General features: G+C 38.5%; 1 protein-coding gene across 1 annotated transcript; it reads right to left on the reverse strand.

Moving 5' to 3' along the window:
- Positions 1 to 14,735: 14,735 nt before the first annotated feature.
- LOC119262646 (UPF0329 protein ECU05_1680/ECU11_0050-like) lies at positions 14,736 to 19,073 on the reverse strand (the record flags this gene model as incomplete). Its single annotated transcript, XM_037535625.1, is given in 3 exon segments — positions 14,736 to 14,849; positions 15,548 to 15,580; positions 19,026 to 19,073. Coding segments are annotated over 3 exon segments (195 nt in total), but the record flags the coding sequence as incomplete, so codon positions are not given.
- Positions 19,074 to 20,897: the final 1,824 nt, after the last annotated feature.

Raw genomic sequence — 20,897 nt, forward strand, 5'->3', positions numbered from 1 at the left:
TGTAGGGCCATCCGCTCAGCACCTGGAGTCTTAACCAATGGGAGAGCAGCTTGTCTGTATCTCACAAAGAATTGGGTCATCTTTGTTTCCCACGCCTAGAACGTTTCCTTTTGTTTGTCCAGAAAAAGGAAGTAAAAACTCATTCTGCCTATAAGTCCCTGAGGGTTATTGCATAATTCACTGCAGTTACTAAATAATAACCGATAACTTAATAGCGATAATAATCTTAAAGAGTTAAAGGGGTTACTTAGATATATGAGCTTGCCTTTAACATAGCCTCGGAGTTAAGCAACTGATCACGAGGCTCTTTTTGCAAAAAAATAAATAAATAAAAAATTCAGATACACAAAAGAAGATACAGAAACCATGAAGCAACAGCAACGCCAGATAAAACTCTGTGGTAATTTATCAGTGGGGTAATCAGGTTTCACCAGAATGTGAGTCATCGTCCTAATGTTTCTGAATTATTAAAGTGTTTGATTCGGCACACCAGCGGGGGCGGTTAATCGATTATTGATGCGGTTGTGTAACACCCTCATTGAGCATGTAAATGAGTCTCCAGTACGCCATAAACATCCAAAGAGCTGCACATGTGGACCTGCTTTAATCTGTCATTCAGTCATGATTCTATATCCCTCTTAAAGGAACAGTTTACATAATGCACTGCGTTGTGTTGTAACTACAGACAAAATTACTTTGTATGCCCTTCGACTCTTCTGGGAAGGCTTAACACTAGGTGATGGAACATTGCTGTGAGGATTTCATTGAGCGTTAGTGACATTGGGTACTGGTGTCGGATGGTCCGTTGTGGATCATAAACTCATCCCAAAGGTGTTGGATGGAGCTCCATCACTCCAAAGAACTCAGCTCCACTTCTCCACAGCCCAATGATGGGGGCTTTACATCCCTCTGGTCCATACTTGGCATTGGACATGGTGGCCTTAGGCTCATGTTTGGCTGCTCCAGAGTGTCCCATTTATGTGGTCAGTGCTTTTCTGTTTAGATTATACAAGCAGTTGGTTTTATTGAACACCTGTGTCAGCAAAGTGTGACCTTAACGTGGCTGAACTCGTCAATAAGATGAACATTTGGACATAGAGTGTAGCTAAAAACACCAGCAGGAGTCACCTGGATGTTGTCCATGTTCATAGGTAACAGTGTGTTATACAGTGTCAGAAACTAAAACTTAAATTATCCATCCATCCATTTTCTAAGCCGCTTCTCCGTCAGGGTTGCGGGCGGGGTGCTGGAGCCTATCCCAGCAGTCTTCGGGCGGAAGGCAGGATACACCCTGGACAGGTCGCCAGTCCATCGCAGGGCAGACAGACAGACAAACAGACAGACACATTCACTCACACCAGGGGCAATTTAGCACGTCCAATCGGCCTGACTGCATGTCTTTGGACTGTGGGAGGAAACCGGAGAACCCGGAGGAAACCCACGCAGACACGGGGAGAACATACAAACTCCACACAGAGAGGACCCCGGTCACCCGGCCGGGGAATCGAACCCAGGCCCTCCTTGCTGTGAGGCGACAGCGCTACCCACCACGCCACCGTGCCGCCCGTGTTAAATTATATTTAATATATATATAGTATATTTTTCTACAAACTTTCTGGACAGTTCAGTGTGTGAGGTGTAAACAGACGATTCAAAGCGGTTTGGTGTGAAATGGTTCAGATGGTTCAGTGGTGGTGATGGGAACACAAATATAGACATTTTATTTACTATCCAGAACCACCAGAGAACTTCCACGAGTCTACATGAGTTTATATGCAATGATGATAATGGAAAATAGTGGGAAAAATAAGAAGTTTTGAGGACTACTTTGCCTCTCAACACCCTGCATATTATGTATCCCTCCACCACGAATGGATTTTTGTGCCAAAATCTTCTGAAAACTATCATAAAACAGCGTCTTTTTTGGTGCTTTTTGGTGCTGTATAGAAGGATTTTCAAAAAAGGTTCTACACAGGATCATCTAAAACACTTTCTCCATCAGTCTAAAGGATCATTTTACAATGAAAAGAACCCTTTAATCATGCAGAGGGTTCTGTGAGTGTACTTGGTTCTACAACCCCATTTCCAATGAAGTTGGGACGTTGTGTAAAACATAAATAAAAACAGAACACGATGATTTGCAAATCCTTTTCAACCTATATTCAATTGAATACACTACAAAGACAAGATATTTAATGTTCAAATGGATAAACTTTGTTGTTTATTACAAATATTCACTCATGTTGAATTTGATGCCTGCAACACGTTCCAAAGAAGTTGGGACAGGGGCGTGTTTACCACTGTGTTACATCACCTTTCCTTTAACACTCAATAAGCGTTTGGGAACTGAGGACACTGATTATTGAAGCTCTGTAGGTGGAATTCTTTCCCTTTCTTGCTTGATGTACAACTTCAGTTGCTCAGCAGTCCGGGGTCTCCGCTGTTGTATTTTGTGCTTCATAATACGCCACACATTTTCAATAGGAGACGGTCTGGACTGCAGGCAGGCCAGTCTAGTACCCGCACTCTTTTACTACGAAGCCACGCGGTTGTAACACGTGCAGAATGTGGCTTGGCATCGTCTTGCTGAAATAAGCAGGACGTCCCTGAAAAAGACGCTGCTTAGATGGCAGCAGATGTTGCTCCAAACCTGTATGTACCTTTCAGCATTAATGGGGCCTTCACAGATGTGCAGGTTACCCCTGCCATGGGCACTAACACCCCCCCACACCATCAGAGATGCTGGCTTTTGAACTTTGTGCTGATAACAATCCGGACAGTCCTTTTCCTCTTTGGCCCAGAGGACACAACGTCCATGATTTCCAGAAACAGTGTGAAATGTGGACTCGTCAGACCACAGGACACTTTTCCACTCTGCGTCAGTCCATCTCAGGTGAGCTCGGCCCAGAGAAGCCGGCGGCGTTTCTGGGTGGTGTTGATATGTGGCTTCGCTTTGCATGGCAGAGTTTTAACTTGCACTTGTAGATGGAGCGACGAACTGAGTTCACTGACAGTGGTTTTCTGAAGTGTTCCTGAGCCCATGTGGGAATATCCAATACAGAATGATGTGGGTTTTTATGACCCCGTCTGAGGGGTCGAAGGTCACGGGCACTCAGTACTGGTTTTCTGTCTTGCCGCTTACTTGCAGAGATTTCTCCAGATTCTCTGAATCTTTTGATGATATTATGGACTGTAGATGATGAAACCCCTAAATTCCTTGCAATTGCACGTTGAGAAACGTTGTTCTTAAACTGTTGGACTATCTGCTCACGCAGTTGTTCACTAAGTGGTGAACCTCGCCCGTCCTTGCTTGTGAATGACTGAGACTTTCAGGGATGCTGCCTTTATACCCAATCATGACACTCACCTGTTTCCAATGAACCTGTTCACCTGTGGAAAGTTCCAAACAGGTGTTTTTTGAGCGTTCCTCAACTTTCCCAATCTTTTGTTGCCCCTGTCCCAACTTCTTTGGAGCGTGTTGCAGGCATCAAATTCAAAATGAGTGAAAATTTGCAAAAAAAACAACAAAGTTTATCTATTTTATTTACGTTTTACACGTCCCAACTGGAATTGGGGTTGTATGTAGAACTATTTTCTTTATTTAAGAACGCTTGAAGAACTGTCCTTTTTAAGTGTGCAAGCCTCGTAGCTCTAGAGCAAAAACTGATGAAGCAAACTTCAGACATTAAATATGTCTTGGCTGTCTATTATATATTTGATATAAAGTGGAAATTGTATAAATTTAAATTTGACATTATTTCTGAACTATTCGTTTAATCTTGATGACAGTTTTGGGCTTCATTTAGGCCTCTGCAGCTGTTCTCTTCAACTCATCTCTGCTCTGTAACCACACAAATGCATTTTAATCACCGTGGTGTGATCCCTGGTAGGTAATAGGCCTAATTAGGTCTCCAGGCATGGATTTATTTGTGGATGGAAATTAGTGACGCACCAGCAGAGCTCATCCACAGGAAATTACATATGGCAGCACAGTTTAGTCTGGGCTTCTGCGCGAATGAATCTGAACAAAAGCAAAAGTAATTACTGTATGAAATATAATCATGTTGTCCGGCATACATGGACAGACCTGTGTGTTGCGCACAAGGTGAAAATGACCGCACCTTGTGAGGCAGCCAGTTTGATATGATCTTGGATTGCTCATGTTAGTGACCAGCTACACTCAGTAGCGGCGACTGACCCACTTGCAGGATGTGAATGTGTGTAAATGTTGACGTATTTGTCTCTTTGAAGGGACCAAATCCTACCAGTTCAATAGAAACATGAACATGTAGTGGAGTTCTGTGTTTCAGGGGTGCAGTAGGTTTAGCACTGAGCAGCTGTAAGTAGGTCAGAGAGATCCTCTCCTCCTTTATCCTCTCTCTACTCTTCTCTTCTCTGCTTTTCTCTTCTTTACTTTTCTCTTCTCTACATTTCTCAGCTTTTCTCTTCTCTACTTTTCTCTTCTCTACTTTTCACGTCTTTTCTCTTCTCGGCTTTTTTCTTCTCTACTTTTCTCTGCTGTTCTCTTCTCTAATTTTCACGGCTTTTCTCTTCTCTACTTTCTTGGCTTTTCTCTTCTCTACTTTTCTCTTCTCCGCTTTTCTCTTCTCTGCTTTTCTCTTCTCTACTTTTTTTTTCTCTGCTTTTCTCTTCTTTACTTTTCTCTTCTCTACTTTTCTCGTCTCGGCTTTCTCTTCTCTACTTTGCTCGGCTTTTCTCTTCTCTACTTTTCTCTTCTCTGCTTTTCTCTTCTCTACTTTTCGGCTTTTCTCTTCTCTACTTTTCTCTTCTCGGCTTTTCTCTTCTCTACTTTTCTCGGCTTTTCTCTTCTCTACTTTTCTCTTCTCGGCTTTTCTCTTCTCTACTTTTCTCGGCTTTTCTCTTCTCTACTTTTCTCTTCTCTACTTTTCTCTTCTCGGCTATTCTCTTCTCTATTTTTCTCGGCTTTTCTCTTCTGTACTTTTCTCTTCTCGGCTTTTCTCTTCTCGGCTTTTCTCTTCTCTACTTTTCGGCTTTTCTCTTCTCCACTTTTCTCTTCTCGGCTTTTCTCTACTTTTCTCGGCTTTTCTCTTCTCTACATTTCTCAGCTTTTCTCTTCTCTACTTTTCTCTTCTTGGCTTTTCTCTTCTCTGCTTTTGTCTTCTCTACTTTTCACGTCTTTTCTCTTCTCGGCTTTTCTCTTCTATACTTTTCTCTTCTGTGCTTTTCTCTTCTCTACTTTTCTCTTCTCCAGTTTTCTTTTCTCTGCTTTTCTCTTCTCCACTTTTCTATACTCTGCTTTTCTCCTCTCTACTTTTCTCTTCTCCGCTTTTCTCTTCTCCACTTTACTCTTCTCTGCTTTTCTCTTCTCTACTTTTCTCTTCTCCAGTTTTCTCTTCTATGCTTTTCTCTTCTCCTGTTTTCTCTTCTCCACTTTTCTCTTCTCTGTTTTTCTCTTGTCTACTTTTCTCTTCTCTACTTTTCTCTTCTCTAATTCTCTCTTCTCCGTTTTTCTCTTCGCTGCTTTTCTCTTCTCAGCTTTACTCTTCTCTACTTTTCTCTTCTCTGCTTTTCTCTTCTCCACTTTTCTCTTCTCTGCTTTTCTCTTCTCTACTTTTCGGCTTTTCTCTTCTCTACTTTTCTCTTCTTGGCTTTTCTGTTCTCTACTTTGCTCTGCTTTTCTCTTCTCTACTTTTCTCTTCTCGGCTTTTCTGTTCTCTACTTTTCTCGGCTTTTCTCTTCTCTACTTTTCTCTTCTCGGCTTTTCTCTTCTCTACTTTTCGGCTTTTCTCTGCTCTACTTTTCTCTTCTCGGCTTTTCTCTACTTTTCTCGGCTTTTCTCTTCTCTACTTTTCTCTTCTTGGCTTTTCTCTTCTCTATTTTTCTCGGCTTCTCTCTTCTCTGCTTTTCTCTTCTCTACTTTTCTCTTCTCCACTTTTCTCTACTCTGCTTTTCTCTTCTCTACTTTTCTCTTCTCTGCTTTTCTCTTCTCCACTTTTCTCTTCTCTGCTTTTCTCTTCTCTACTTTTCTCTACTCTGCTTTTCTCTTCTCTACTTTTCTCTTCTCTGCTTTTCTCTTCTCCACTTTTCTCTTCTCCACTTTTCTCTTCTCTGCTTTTCTCTTCTCTGCTTTTCTCTTCTCTACTTTTCTCTTCTCTGCTTTTCTCTTCTCTACTTTTCTCTACTCTACTTTTCTCTTCTCTACTTTTCTCTTCTCTACTTTTCTCGTCTCTACTTTTCTCTTCTCTAATTCTCTCTTCTCTGCTTTTTTCTTCTCTACTTTTCTCTTCTCTGCTGTTCTCTTCTCAAATTTTCACGGCTTTTCTCTTCTCTACTTTCTTTACTTTTCTCTTCTCTACTTTTCTCTTCTCCACTTTTCTCTTCTCTGCTTTTCTCTTCTCTACTTTTCTTTTCTCTGCTTTTCTCTTCTTTACTTTTCTCTTCTCTACTTTTCTCGTCTCGGCTTTCTCTTCTCTACTTTTCGGCTTTTCTCTTCTCCACTTTTCTCTTCTCGGCATTTCTCTACTTTTCTCGGCTTTTCTCTTCTCTACATTTCTCAGCTTTTCTCTTCTCTACTTTTCTCTTCACGGCTTTTGTCTTCTCTACTTTTCACGTCTTTTCTCTTCTCGGCTTTTTTCTTCTCTACTTTTCTCTTCTCTGCTGTTCTCTTCTCTAATTTTCACGGCTTTTCTCTTCTCTACTTTCTTGGCTTTTCTCTTCTCTACTTTTCTCTTCTCCGCTTTTCTCTTCTCTGCTTTTCTCTTCTCTACTTTTTTTTTCTCTGCTTTTCTCTTCTTTACTTTTCTCTTCTCTACTTTTCTCGTCTCGGCTTTCTCTTCTCTACTTTTCGGCTTTTCTCTTCTCCAGTTTTCTCTTCTCGGCTTTTCTCTACTTTTCTCGGCTTTTCTCTTCTCTACATTTCTCAGCTTTTCTCTTCTCTACTTTTCTCTTCTTGGCTTTTCTCTTCTCTGCTTTTGTCTTCTCTACTTTTCACGTCTTTTCTCTTCTCTACTTTTCTCTTCTCGGCTTTTCTCTTCTCTACTTTTCTCTTCTCTGCTTTTCTCTTCTGTACTTTTCTCTTCTCTGCTTTTCTCTTCTCTAATTCTCTCTTCTCCGTTTTTCTCTTCTCTACTTTTCTCTTCTCTGCTTTTCTCTACTCTGCATTTCTCTTCTCTACTTTTCTCTTCTCGGCTTTTCTCTTCTCTGCTTTTCTCTACTCTCTTTTTCTCTTCTCTACTTTTCTCTTCTATACTTTTCTTTTCTCTGCTTTTCTCTTCTCCACTTTTCTCTTCTCTACTTTTCACTTCTCTGCTTTTCTCTTCTCTACGTTTCTCTTATGTTTTTTTCTCTTCTCTACGTTTCTCTTCTCTAATTCCCTCTTCTCTGCTTTTCGCTTCTCTGCATTTCTCTTATCCAATTTTCTCTTCTCTGCTTTTCTCTTCTCTACTTTTCTCTTCTCCACTTTTCTCTACTCTGCTTTTCTCTTCTCTACTTTTCTCTTCTCTGCTTTTCTCTTCTCCACTTTTCTCTTCTCCACTTTTCTCTTCTCCACTTTTCTCTACTCTGCTTTTCTCTTCTCTACTTTTCTCTACTCTGCTTTTCTCTTCTCTACTTTTCTCTTCTCTGCTTTTCTCTTCTCCACTTTTCTCTTCTCCACTTTTCTCTTCTCCGCTTTTCTCTTCTCCGCTTTTCTCTTCTCAACTTTTCTCTTCTCTGCTTTTCTCTTCTCTACTTTTCTCTACTCTAATTTTCTCTTCTCTACTTTTCTCTTCTCTACTTTTCTCATCTCTACTTTTCTCTTCTCTAATTCTCTCTTCTCTGCTTTTTTCTTCTCTACTTTTCTCTTCTCTGCTGTTCTCTTCTCTAATTTTCACGGCTTTTCTCTTCTCTACTTTCTTGGCTTTTCTCTTCTCTACTTTTCTCTTCTCCACTTTTCTCTTCTCTGCTTTTCTCTTCTCTACTTTTCTTTTCTCTGCTTTTCTCTTCTTTACTTTTCTCTTCTCTACTTTTCTCGTCTCGGCTTTCTCTTCTCTACTTTTCGGCTTTTCTCTTCTCCACTTTTCTCTTCTCGGCTTTTCTCTACTTTTCTCGGCTTTTCTCTTCTCTACATTTCTCAGCTTTTCTCTTCTCTACTTTTCTCTTCTTGGCTTTTCTCTTCTCTGCTTTTGTCTTCTCTACTTTTCATGTCTTTTCTCTTCTCGGCTTTTCTCTTCTATACTTTTCTCTTCTGTGCTTTTCTCTTCTCTACTTTTCTCTTCTCCAGTTTTCTTTTCTCTGCTTTTCTCTTCTCCACTTTTCTATACTCCGCTTTTCTCCTCTCTACTTATCTCTTCTCTGCTTTTCTCTTCTCCACTTTACTCTTCTCTACTTTTCTCTTCTCCAGTTTTCTCTTCTCTGCTTTTCTCTTCTCTACTTTTCTCTACTCTGCTTTTCTCTTCTCTACTTTTCTCTTCTCCAGTTTTCTCTTCTCTACTTTTCTCTTCTCCAGTTTTCTCTTCTTTACTTTTCTCTACTCTGCTTTTCTCTTCTCCTGTTTTCTCTTCTCTGTTTTTCTCCTCTCTACTTTTCTCTTCTCTGTTTTTCTCTTGTCTACTTTTCTCTTCTCTACTTTTCTCTTCTCTAATTCTCTCTTCTATGTTTTTCTCATCGCTGCTTTTCTCTTCTCAGCTTTACTCTTCGCTGCTTTTCTCTTCTCAGCTTTACTCTTCTCTACTTTTCTTTTCTCTGCTTTTCTCTTCTCCACTTTTCTCTTCTCTGCTTTTCTCTTCTCTACTTTTCGGCTTTTCTCTTCTCTACTTTTCTCTTCTTGGCTTTTCTCTTCTCTACTTTTCTCGGCTTCTCTCTTCTCTACTTTTCTCTTCTCGGCTTTTCTGTTCTCTACTTTTCTCGGCTTTTCTCTTCTCTACTTTTCTCTTCTCGGTTTTTCTCTTCTCTACTTTTCGGCTTTTCTCTTCTCTACTTTTCTCTTCTCGGCTTTTCTCTACTTTTCTCGGCTTTTCTCTTCTCTACTTTTCTCTTCTTGGCTTTTCTCTTCTTTACTTTTCTCTTCTCTGCTTTTCTCTTCTCTAATTCTCTCTTCTCTGTTTTTCTCTTCTCTACATTTCTCTTCTCTGCTTTTCTCTACTCTGCATTTCTCTTCTCTACTTTTCTCTTCTCTACTTTTCTCTTCTCTGCTTTTCTCTTCTATACTTTTCTCTTCTCTGCTTTTCTCTTCTCCACTTTTCTCTTCTCTACTTTTCACTTCTCTGCTTTTCTCTTCTCTACTTTTCTCTTCTGTTTTTTTCTCTTCTCTACTTTTCTCTTCTCTAATTCCCTCTTCTCTGCTTTTCGCTTCTCTGCTTTTCTCTTCTGCAGTTTTCTCTTCTCTGCTTTTCTCTTCTCCACTTTTCTATACTCTGCTTTTCTCCTCTCTACTTATCTCTTCTCTGCATTTCTCTTATCCAATTTTCTCTTCTCTGCTTTTCTCTTCTCTACTTTTCTCTTCTCCACTTTTCTCTACTCTGCTTTTCTCTTCTCTACTTTTCTCTTCTATGCTTTTCTCTTCTCCACTTTTCTCTTCTCCACTTTTCTCTACTCTGCTTTTCTCTTCTCTACTTTTCTCTTCTCTGTTTTTCTCCTCTCTACTTTTCTCTTCTCTACTTTTCTCTTCTCTACTTTTCTCGTCTCTACTTTTCTCTTCTCTAATTCTCTCTTCTCGGCTTTACTCTTCTCTACTTTTCTTTTCTCTGCTTTTCTCTTCTCTACTTTTCTCTTCTCTGATTTCCTCTTCTCTACTTTTCTCTTCTCCGCTGTTCTCTTCTCTACTTTTCACGGCTTTTCTCTTCTCTACTTTTCTTGGCTTTTCTCCTCTCCACTTTTCTCTCCTCTGGTTTTCTCTTCTCCAGTTTTCTCTTCTCCGCTTTTCTCTACTCTGCTTTTCTCATCTCTACTTTTCTCTTCTCTGTTTTTCTCCTCTCTACTTTTCTCTTCTCTGTTTTTCTCTTGTCTACTTTTCGGCTTTTCTCTTCTCTACTTTTCTCTTCTCTACTTTGCTCGGCTTTTCTCTTCTCTACTTTTCTCTTCTCTGCTTTTCTCTGCTCTACTTTTCGGCTTTTCTCTTCTCTACTTTTCTCTTCTCTACTTTTCTCAGCTTCTCTCTTCTCTACTTTTCTCTTCTCGGTTTTTCTCTTCTCTACTTTTCTCTTCTCGGCTTTTCTCCTCTCTACTTTTCTCGGCTGTACTCTTCTCTACTTTTCTCTTCTCGGCTTTTCTCTTCTCTACTTTTCTCTTCTCTGCTTTTCTCTTCTCCACTTTTCTCTTCTCCACTTTTCTCTTCTCCGCTTTTCTCTTCTCCGCTTTTCTCTTCTCAACTTTTCTCTTCTCTGCTTTTCTCTTCTCTACTTTTCTCTACTCTAATTTTCTCTTCTCTACTTTTCTCTTCTCTACTTTTCTCATCTCTACTTTTCTCTTCTCTAATTCTCTCTTCTCTGCTTTTTTCTTCTCTACTTTTCTCTTCTCTGCTGTTCTCTTCTCTAATTTTCACGGCTTTTCTCTTCTCTACTTTCTTGGCTTTTCTCTTCTCTACTTTTCTCTTCTCCACTTTTCTCTTCTCTGCTTTTCTCTTCTCTACTTTTCTTTTCTCTGCTTTTCTCTTCTTTACTTTTCTCTTCTCTACTTTTCTCGTCTCGGCTTTCTCTTCTCTACTTTTCGGCTTTTCTCTTCTCCACTTTTCTCTTCTCGGCTTTTCTCTACTTTTCTCGGCTTTTCTCTTCTCTACATTTCTCAGCTTTTCTCTTCTCTACTTTTCTCTTCTTGGCTTTTCTCTTCTCTGCTTTTGTCTTCTCTACTTTTCATGTCTTTTCTCTTCTCGGCTTTTCTCTTCTATACTTTTCTCTTCTGTGCTTTTCTCTTCTCTACTTTTCTCTTCTCCAGTTTTCTTTTCTCTGCTTTTCTCTTCTCCACTTTTCTATACTCCACTTTTCTCCTCTCTACTTATCTCTTCTCTGCTTTTCTCTTCTCCACTTTACTCTTCTCTACTTTTCTCTTCTCCAGTTTTCTCTTCTCTGCTTTTCTCTTCTCTACTTTTCTCTACTCTGCTTTTCTCTTCTCTACTTTTCTCTTCTCCAGTTTTCTCTTCTCTACTTTTCTCTTCTCCAGTTTTCTCTTCTTTACTTTTCTCTACTCTGCTTTTCTCTTCTCCTGTTTTCTCTTCTCTGTTTTTCTCCTCTCTACTTTTCTCTTCTCTGTTTTTCTCTTGTCTACTTTTCTCTTCTCTACTTTTCTCTTCTCTAATTCTCTCTTCTATGTTTTTCTCATCGCTGCTTTTCTCTTCTCAGCTTTACTCTTCGCTGCTTTTCTCTTCTCAGCTTTACTCTTCTCTACTTTTCTTTTCTCTGCTTTTCTCTTCTCCACTTTTCTCTTCTCTGCTTTTCTCTTCTCTACTTTTCGGCTTTTCTCTTCTCTACTTTTCTCTTCTTGGCTTTTCTCTTCTCTACTTTTCTCGGCTTCTCTCTTCTCTACTTTTCTCTTCTCGGCTTTTCTGTTCTCTACTTTTCTCGGCTTTTCTCTTCTCTACTTTTCTCTTCTCGGTTTTTCTCTTCTCTACTTTTCGGCTTTTCTCTTCTCTACTTTTCTCTTCTCGGCTTTTCTCTACTTTTCTCGGCTTTTCTCTTCTCTACTTTTCTCTTCTTGGCTTTTCTCTTCTTTACTTTTCTCTTCTCTGCTTTTCTCTTCTCTAATTCTCTCTTCTCTGTTTTTCTCTTCTCTACATTTCTCTTCTCTGCTTTTCTCTACTCTGCATTTCTCTTCTCTACTTTTCTCTTCTCTACTTTTCTCTTCTCTGCTTTTCTCTTCTATACTTTTCTCTTCTCTGCTTTTCTCTTCTCCACTTTTCTCTTCTCTACTTTTCACTTCTCTGCTTTTCTCTTCTCTACTTTTCTCTTCTGTTTTTTTCTCTTCTCTACTTTTCTCTTCTCTAATTCCCTCTTCTCTGCTTTTCGCTTCTCTGCTTTTCTCTTCTGCAGTTTTCTCTTCTCTGCTTTTCTCTTCTCCACTTTTCTATACTCTGCTTTTCTCCTCTCTACTTATCTCTTCTCTGCATTTCTCTTATCCAATTTTCTCTTCTCTGCTTTTCTCTTCTCTACTTTTCTCTTCTCCACTTTTCTCTACTCTGCTTTTCTCTTCTCTACTTTTCTCTTCTATGCTTTTCTCTTCTCCACTTTTCTCTTCTCCACTTTTCTCTACTCTGCTTTTCTCTTCTCTACTTTTCTCTTCTCAGTTTTTCTCCTCTCTACTTTTCTCTTCTCTACTTTTCTCTTCTCTACTTTTCTCGTCTCTACTTTTCTCTTCTCTAATTCTCTCTTCTCGGCTTTACTCTTCTCTACTTTTCTTTTCTCTGCTTTTCTCTTCTCTACTTTTCTCTTCTCTACTTTTCTCTTCTCTACTTTTCTCTTCTCCGCTGTTCTCTTCTCTACTTTTCACGGCTTTTCTCTTCTCTACTTTTCTTGGCTTTTCTCCTCTCCACTTTTCTCTCCTCTGGTTTTCTCTTCTCCAGTTTTCTCTTCTCCGCTTTTCTCTACTCTGCTTTTCTCATCTCTACTTTTCTCTTCTCTGTTTTTCTCCTCTCTACTTTTCTCTTCTCTGTTTTTCTCTTGTCTACTTTTCGGCTTTTCTCTTCTCTACTTTTCTCTTCTCTACTTTGCTCGGCTTTTCTCTTCTCTACTTTTCTCTTCTCTGCTTTTCTCTGCTCTACTTTTCGGCTTTTCTCTTCTCTACTTTTCTCTTCTCTACTTTTCTCAGCTTCTCTCTTCTCTACTTTTCTCTTCTCGGTTTTTCTCTTCTCTACTTTTCTCTTCTCGGCTTTTCTCCTCTCTACTTTTCTCGGCTGTACTCTTCTCTACTTTTCTCTTCTCGGCTTTTCTCTTCTCTACTTTTCGGCTTTTCTCTTCTCTACTTTTCTCTTCTCGGCTTTTCTCAACTTTTCTCGGCTTTTCTCTTCTCTACTTTTCTCAGCTTTTCTCTTCTCTACTTTTCTCTTCTTGGCTTTTCTCTTCTTTACTTTTCTCTTCTCCACTTTTCTCTTCTCTAATTCTCTCTTCTCCGTTTTTCTCTTCTCTACTTTTCTCTTCTCTGCTTTTCTCTACTCTGCATTTCTCTTCTCTACTTTTCTCTTCTCGGCTTTTCTCTTCTCTGCTTTACTCTTCTCTACTTTTCTCTTTTCGGCTTTACTCTTCTCTACTTTTCTTTTCTCTGCTTTTCTCTTCTCTACTTTTCTCTTCTCTGCTTTTCTCTTCGCTGCTTTCCTCTTCTCTACTTTTCTCTTCTCTGCTGTTCTCTTCTCTACTTTTCACGGCTTTTCTCTTCTTTACTTTTCTTTTCTCTGCTTTTCTCTTCTCTACTTTTCTCTTCTCTGCTTTTCTCTTCGCTGCTTTCCTCTTCTCCAGTTTTCTTTTCTCTGCTTTTCTCTTCTCCCCTTTTCTATACTCTGCTTTTCTCCTCTCTACTTATCTCTTCTCTGCTTTTCTCTTCTCCACTTTACTATTCTCTGCTTTTCTCTTCTGTACTTTTCTCTTCTCCAGTTTTCTCTTCTCTGCTTTTCTCTTCTTTACTTTTCTATTCTTTACTTTTCTCTTCTCTACTTTTCTCGTCTCGGCTTTCTCTTCTCTACTTTTCGGCTTTTCTCTTCTCCACTTTTCTCTTCTCGGCATTTCTCTACTTTTCTCGGCTTTTCTCTTCTCTACATTTCTCAGCTTTTCTCTTCTCTACTTTTCTCTTCTCGGCTTTTGTCTTCTCTACTTTTCACGTCTTTTCTCTTCTCGGCTTTTTTCTTCTCTACTTTTCTCTTCTCTGCTGTTCTCTTCTCTAATTTTCACGGCTTTTCTCTTCTCTACTTTCTTGGCTTTTCTCTTCTCTACTTTTCTCTTCTCCGCTTTTCTCTTCTCTGCTTTTCTCTTCTCTACTTTTTTTTTCTCTGCTTTTCTCTTCTTTACTTTTCTCTTCTCTACTTTTCTCGTCTCGGCTTTCTCTTCTCTACTTTTCGGCTTTTCTCTTCTCCAGTTTTATCTTCTCGGCTTTTCTCTACTTTTCTCGCTTTCTCTTCTCTACATTTCTCAGCTTTTCTCTTCTCTACTTTTCTCTTCTTGGCTTTTCTCTTCTCTGCTTTTGTCTTCTCTACTTTTCACGTCCTTTTCTCTCTCTACTTTTCTCTTCTGTTTTTTTCTCTTCTCTGCTTTTCTCTTCTCTGTTTTTCTCTTCTCCACTTTTCTCTTCTACGCTTTTCTCTTCTCTGCTTTTCTCTTCTCCGTTTTTCTCTTCCCTGCTTTTCTCTTCTCCGTTTTTCTCTTCCCTGCTTTTCTCTTCTCTACTTTTCTCTTCTCTACTTTTCTCTCCTCCGTTTTCTTTTCTCTACTTTTCTCTTCTCTTCTTTTTTCTTCTCTCCTTTTCTCTTCTCCACTTTTCTCTTCTCTACTTTTCTTCTCTCCGCATTACTCTTCTGTTCTTTTCTCTTCTCTTCTCTTCCTTTTCTTCTGTACTTTTCTCTTCTCCGTTTTTCTCTTCTCTAATTTTCTCTTCTCCACTTTTCTCTTCTCTGTTTTTTTCTTCTCTGCTTTTTTCTTCTCGACTTTTCTCTTCTCCATTTTCTCTTCTCCACATTTCTCTTCTCCGTTTTTCTCTTCTCTACTTTTCTCTTCTCCGTTTTTCTCTTCTCTGCTATTCTCTTTTCTGCTTTTCTCTTCTCTTCTTTTCTTTAATCTGCTTTTCTCTTCTCTGCTTTTCTCTTCTCTACTTTTCTCTTCTCCACTTTTCTCTTCTTTTTTCTCTTCTCCACTTTTCTCTTAAACGCTTTTCTCTTCCCTGCTTTTCTCTTCTCTACTTTTCTCTTCTCTACTTTTCTCTCCTCCGTTTTCTTTTCTCTACTTTTCTCTTCTCTTCTTTTTTCATCTCTACTTTTCTCTTCTCCACTTTTCTCTTTCTCTACTTTTCTGTTTCTCCGTTTTTCTCTTCTCTGCTTTTCTCTTCTCCGTTTTTCTCTTACCTGCTTTTCTCTTCTCTACTTTTCTCTTCTCTACTTTTCTCTCCTCCGTTTTCTTTTCTCTACTTTTCTCTTCTCTTCTTTTTTCTTCTCTACTTTTCTCTTCTCCACTTTTCTCTTCTCTACTTTTCTTCTCTCCGCATTACTCTTCTGTTCTTTTCTCTTCTCTTCCTTTTCTTCTGTACTTTTCTCTTCTCCGTTTTTCTCTTCTCTAATTTTCTCTTCTCCACTTTTCTCTTCTCTGTTTTTTTCTTCTCTGCTTTTTTCTTCTCGACTTTTCTCTTCTCCATTTTCTCTTCTCCACATTTCTCTTCTCCACTTTTCTCTTCTCCAATTTTCTCTTCTCTGCTTTTCTGTTCTCCGTTTTTCTCTTCTCTGCTTTTCTCTTCTCCGTTTTTCTGTTCTCCGCTTTTCTCTTCTCAAAATTTCTCTTCTCTACTTTTCTCTTCTCTACTTTTCTCTTCCCGTTTTTCTCTTCTCTGCTTTTCTCTTCTCTACTTTTCTCTTCTCTTCTCTTCTTTTTTCTTCTCTACTTTTCTCTTCTCTTCTTTTTTCTACTCTTCTTTTCTCTTCTCTACTTTTCTCTTCTCTACTTTTCTCTTCTCTACTTTTCTCTCCTCCGTTTTCTTTTCTCTACTTTTCTCTTCTCTACTTTTCTCTTCTCTTCTCTTCTTTTTTCTTCTCTACTTTTCTCTTCTCTTCTTTTTTCTACTCTTCTTTTCTCTTCTCTACTTTTCTCTTCTCTACTTTTCTCTTCTCTACTTTTCTCTCCTCCGTTTTCTTTTCTCTACTTTTCTCTTCTGTTTTTTTCTCTTCTGTTTTTTTCTCTTCTCTGTTTTTCTCTTCTCCACTTTTCTCTTCTACGCTTTTCTCTTCTCTGCTTTTCTCTTCTCCGTTTTTCTCTTCCCTGCTTTTCTCTTCTCCGTTTTTCTCTTCCCTGCTTTTCTCTTCTCTACTTTTCTCTTCTCTACTTTTCTCTCCTCCGTTTTCTTTTCTCTACTTTTCTCTTCTCTTCTTTTTTCTTCTCTCCTTTTCTCTTCTCCACTTTTCTCTTCTCTACTTTTCTTCTCTCCGCATTACTCTTCTGTTCTTTTCTCTTCTCTTCTCTTCCTTTTCTTCTGTACTTTTCTCTTCTCCGTTTTTCTCTTCTCTAATTTTCTCTTCTCCACTTTTCTCTTCTCTGTTTTTTTCTTCTCTGCTTTTTTCTTCTCGACTTTTCTCTTCTCCATTTTCTCTTCTCCACATTTCTCTTCTCCGTTTTTCTCTTCTCTACTTTTCTCTTCTCCGTTTTTCTCTTCTCTGCTATTCTCTTTTCTGCTTTTCTCTTCTCTTCTTTTCTTTAATCTGCTTTTCTCTTCTCTGCTTTTCTCTTCTCTACATTCCTCTTCTCCACTTTTCTCTTCTGTTTTTCTCTTCTCCACTTTTCTCTTCTACGCTTTTATCTTCCCTGCTTTTCTCTTCTCTACTTTTCTCTTCTCTACTTTTCTCTCCTCCGTTTTCTTTTCTCTACTTTTCTCTTCTCTTCTTTTTTCATCTCTACTTTTCTCTTCTCCACTTTTCTCTTCTCTACTTTTCTGTTCTCCGTTTTTCTCTTCTCTGCTTTTCTCTTCTCCGTTTTTCTCTTCCCTGCTTTTCTCTTCTCTACTTTTCTCTTCTCTACTTTTCTCTCCTCCGTTTTCTTTTCTCTACTTTTCTCTTCTCTTCTTTTTTCATCTCTACTTTTCTCTTCTCCACTTTTCTCTTCTCTACTTTTCTTCTCTCCGCATTACTCTTCTGTTCTTTTCTCTTCTCTTCCTTTTCTTCTGTACTTTTCTCTTCTCCGTTTTTCTCTTCTCTAATTTTCTCTTCTCCACTTTTCTCTTCTCTGTTTTTTTCTTCTCTGCTTTTTTCTTCTCGACTTTTCTCCATTTTCTCTTCTCCACATTTCTCTTCTCCACTTTTCTCTTCTCCAATTTTCTCTTCTCTGCTTTTCTGTTCTCCGTTTTTCTCTTCTCTGCTTTTCTCTTCTCCGTTTTTCTGTTCTCCGCTTTTCTCTTCTCAAAATTTCTCTTCTCTACTTTTCTCTTCTCTACTTTTCTCTTCTCTACTTTTCTCTTCCCGTTTTTCTCTTCTCTGCTTTTCTCTTCTCTTCTCTTCTTTTTTCTTCTCTACTTTTCTCTTCTCTTCTTTTTTCTACTCTTCTTTTCTCTTCTCTACTTTTCTCTTCTCTACTTTTCTCTTCTCTACTTTTCTCTCCTCCGTTTTCTTTTCTCTACTTTACTCTTCTGTTTTTTTCTCTTCTCTGCTTTTCTCTTCTCTGTTTTTCTCTTCTCCACTTTTCTCTTCTACGCTTTTCTCTTCTCTGCTTTTCTCTTCTCCGTTTTTCTCTTCCCTGCTTTTCTCTTCTCTACTTTTCTCTTCTCTACTTTTCTCTCCTCCGTTTTCTTTTCTCTACTTTTCTCTTCTTTTTTCTTCTCTCCTTTTCTCTTCTCCACTTTTCTCTTCTCTACTTTTCTTCTCTCCGCATTACTCTTCTGTTCTTTTCTCTTCTCTTCTCTTCCTTTTCTTCTGTACTTTTCTCTTCTCCGTTTTTCTCTTCTCTAATTTTCTCTTCTCCTCTTTTCTCTTCTCTGTTTTTTTCTTCTCTGCTTTTTTCTTCTCGACTTTTCTCTTCTCCATTTTCTCTTCTCCACATTTCTCTTCTCCGCTTTTCTCTTCTCCAATTTTCTCTTCTCTACTTTTCTCTTCTCCGTTTTTCTCTTCTCTGCTTTTCTCTTCTCTACATTCCTCTTCTCCACTTTTCTCTTCTCTGCTTTTCTCTTCTCTGTTTTTCTCTTCTCCACTTTTCTATTCTCCGCTTTTCTCTTCTCTTCTTTTCTCTTCTCTACTTTTCTCTTCTCTGCTTTTCTCTTCTCTACATTTCTCTTCTCCACTTTTCTCTTCTCTTCTTTTCTCTTCTCTACTTTTCTCTTCTCTTTTTTTCTCTTCTCTACTTTTCTCTTCTCTGCTTTTCTCTTCCCGTTTTTCTCTTCTCTGCTTTTCTCTTCTCCATTTTTCTCTTCTCTGCTTTTCTCTTCTCTTCTTTTCTCTTCTCTGCTTTTCTCTTCTCTGTTTTTCTCTTCTCCGCTTTTCTCTTCTCTGCTTTTCTCTTCTCTGCTTTTCTCTTCTCCACTTTTCTCTTCTCCGCTTTTCTCTTCTCTTCTTTTCTCTTCTCTGCTTTTCTCTTCTCTGCTTTTCTCTTCTCTACATTTCTCTTCTCTGCTTTTCTCTTCTCTTCTTTTCTCTTCTCTGCTTTTCTCTTCTTTGTTTTTCTCTTCTCCGCTTTTCTCTTCTCTGCTTTTCTCTTCTCTGCTTTTCTCTTCTCCACTTTTCTCTTCTCCGCTTTTCTCTTCTCTTCTTTTCTCTTCTCTGCTTTTCTCTTCTCTGCTTTTCTCTTCTCTACATTTCTCTTCTCCACTTTTCTATTCTCTTCTTTTCTCTTCTGTACTTTTCTCTTCTCTTTTTTTCTCTTCTCTGCTTTTCTCTTCTCTACTTTTCTCTTGTCTTCTCTTCTTTTTTCTTCTCTACTTTTCTCTTCTCCACTTTTCTCTTCTCTTCTTTTTTCTTCTCTTCTTTTCTCTTCTCCACTTTTCTCTTCTCTACTTTTCTCTTCTGTTTTTTTCTCTTCTCTGCTTTTCTCTTCTCCGCTTTTCTGTTCTCCGTTTTTCTCTTCTCTGCTTTTCTCTTCTCCGCTTTTCTGTTCTCCGTTTTTCTCTTCTCTGCTTTTTTCTTCTCTACTTTTCTCTTCTCTGCTTTTCTCCTCTCTACTTGTCTCTTCTCTACTTTTCTCTTCTCCACTTTTCTCTTTTCTACTTTTCTCTTCTCTTCTCTACTTTTCTCTTCTCTACTTTTTTCTTCTCTACTTTTCTCTTCTCTGCTTTTCTCCTCTCTACTTGTCTCTTCTCTACTTTTCTCTTCTCTACTTTTCTCTTCTCTTCTCTTCTTTTCTCTCCTCTCCTTTTCTCTTCTCTGCTTTTCTCTTCTCTGCTTTTCTCTTCTCTACTTGTCTCTTCTCTACTTTTCTCTTCTCTACTTTTCTCTTCTCTTCTCTTCTTTTTTCTTCTCTGCTTTTCTCTTCTCTACTTTTCTCTTCTCTACTTTTCTCTTCTCCTTTTCTCTTCTCTACTTTTCTCTTCTCATTTTTTCTCTTCTCTTCTTTTCTCTTCTCTACTTTTCTCTTCTCCGCTTTTCTGTTCTCCGTTTTTCTCTTCTCTGCTTTTCTCTTCTCTGCTTTTCTCTGCTCTACTTTTCTCTTCTCCACTTTTCTCTTCTCTTCTCTTCTTTTCTCTCCTCTCCTTTTCTGTTCTCTGTTTTTCTCTTCTCTACTTTTCTCTTCTCTGCTTTTCTCTTCTCTGCTTTTCTCTTCTCTGCTTTTCTCTTCTCTACTTTTCTCTCCTGTTTTTTCTCTTCTCTACTTTTCTCTTCTCCACTTTTCTCTTCTCTACTTTTCTCTTCTCTACTGTTCTCTTCTCCGCTTTTGTCTTCTCTGTTTTTTTCTTCTCTGCTTTTCTCTTCTCGACTTTTCTCTTCTCCGTTTTCTCTTCTCTGCTTTTCTCTTCTCTTCTCTTCTTTTTCCTTCTCTACTTTTCTCTTCTCCACTTTTCTCTTCTCTACTTTTCTTCTCTCCGCATTTCTCTTCTCTACTTTTCTCTTCTCTTCTTTTTTCTTCTCTGCTTTTCTCTTCTCTACTTTTCTCCTCTCTACTAGTCTCTTCTCTGCTTTTCTCTCCTCCGCATTTCTCTTCTCTACTTTTCTCTTCTCTTCTTTTCTCTTCTTTTTTTTCTTTACTTTTCTCTTTTCTACTTTTCTCTTCTCTGCTTTTCTCCTCTCTACTTTTCTTTTCTGCTTTTCTCTTCTCTACTTTTCTCTTCTCTGTTTTTCTCTTCTCCGCTTTTCTCTTCTCTACTTTTCTCTTCTGTGCTTTTCTCTTCTCTGCTTTTCTCTTCTCTACTTTTCTCTTCTCTCCTTTTTTTTCTCTGTTTTTCTCTTCCCTCCTTTCCTCTTCTCTCTACTTGTCTCTTCTCTACTTTTCTCTTCTCTGTTTTTCTCTTCTCCGCTTTTCTCCTCTCTAGTTTTCTCTTCTCTGTTTTTCTCTTCTCCGCTTTTCTCTTCTCTACTTTTCTCTTCTCTGCTTTTCTCTTCTCTAATTTTCTCTTCTCTACTTTTCTCTTCTCTTCTTTTCTCTTCTCTAATTTTCTCCTCTCTACTTGTCTCTTCTCTGCTTTTCTCTTCTCTGCTTTTCTCTTCTCTACTTTTCTCTTCTCTGCTTTTCTCTTCTCTACTTTTCTCTTCTCTACTTTTCTCGTCTCTTCTTTTCTCTTCTCTAATTTTCTCCTCTCTACTTGTCTCTTCTCTGCTTTTCTCTTCTCTGCTTTTCTCTTCTCTACTTTTCTCCACTTTTCTCTTCTCTACTTTTCTTCTCTCCGCATTTCTCTTCTCTTCTTTTTTCTTCTCTACTTTTCTCCTCTCTACTTTTCTTTTCTGCTTTTCTCTTCTCTACTTTTCTCTTCTGTGCTTTTCTCTTCTCTGCTTTTCTCTTCTCTACTTTTCTCTTCTCTCCTTTTTTTTCTCTGTTTTTCTCTTCCCTCCTTTCCTCTTCTCTCTACTTGTCTCTTCTCTACTTTTCTCTTCTCTGTTTTTCTCTTTTCCGCTTTTCTCCTCTCTAGTTTTCTCTTCTCCTTTTCTCTTCTCTACTTTTCTCTTCTCTTCTTTTCTCCTCTCTACTTGTCTCTTCTCTGCTTTTCTCTTCTCTGCTTTTCTCTTCTCTACTTTTCTCCACTTTTCTCTTCTCTACTTTTCTTCTCTCCGCATTTCTCTTCTCTTCTTTTTTCTTCTCTACTTTTCTCTTCTTTACTTTTCTCTTCTCTGCTTTTCTCTTCTCTACTTTTCT

The sequence above is a fragment of the Pygocentrus nattereri genome, chromosome 28 (assembly GCF_015220715.1).
Source record: "Pygocentrus nattereri isolate fPygNat1 chromosome 28, fPygNat1.pri, whole genome shotgun sequence".
Taxonomy (NCBI): domain Eukaryota; kingdom Metazoa; phylum Chordata; class Actinopteri; order Characiformes; family Serrasalmidae; genus Pygocentrus; species Pygocentrus nattereri.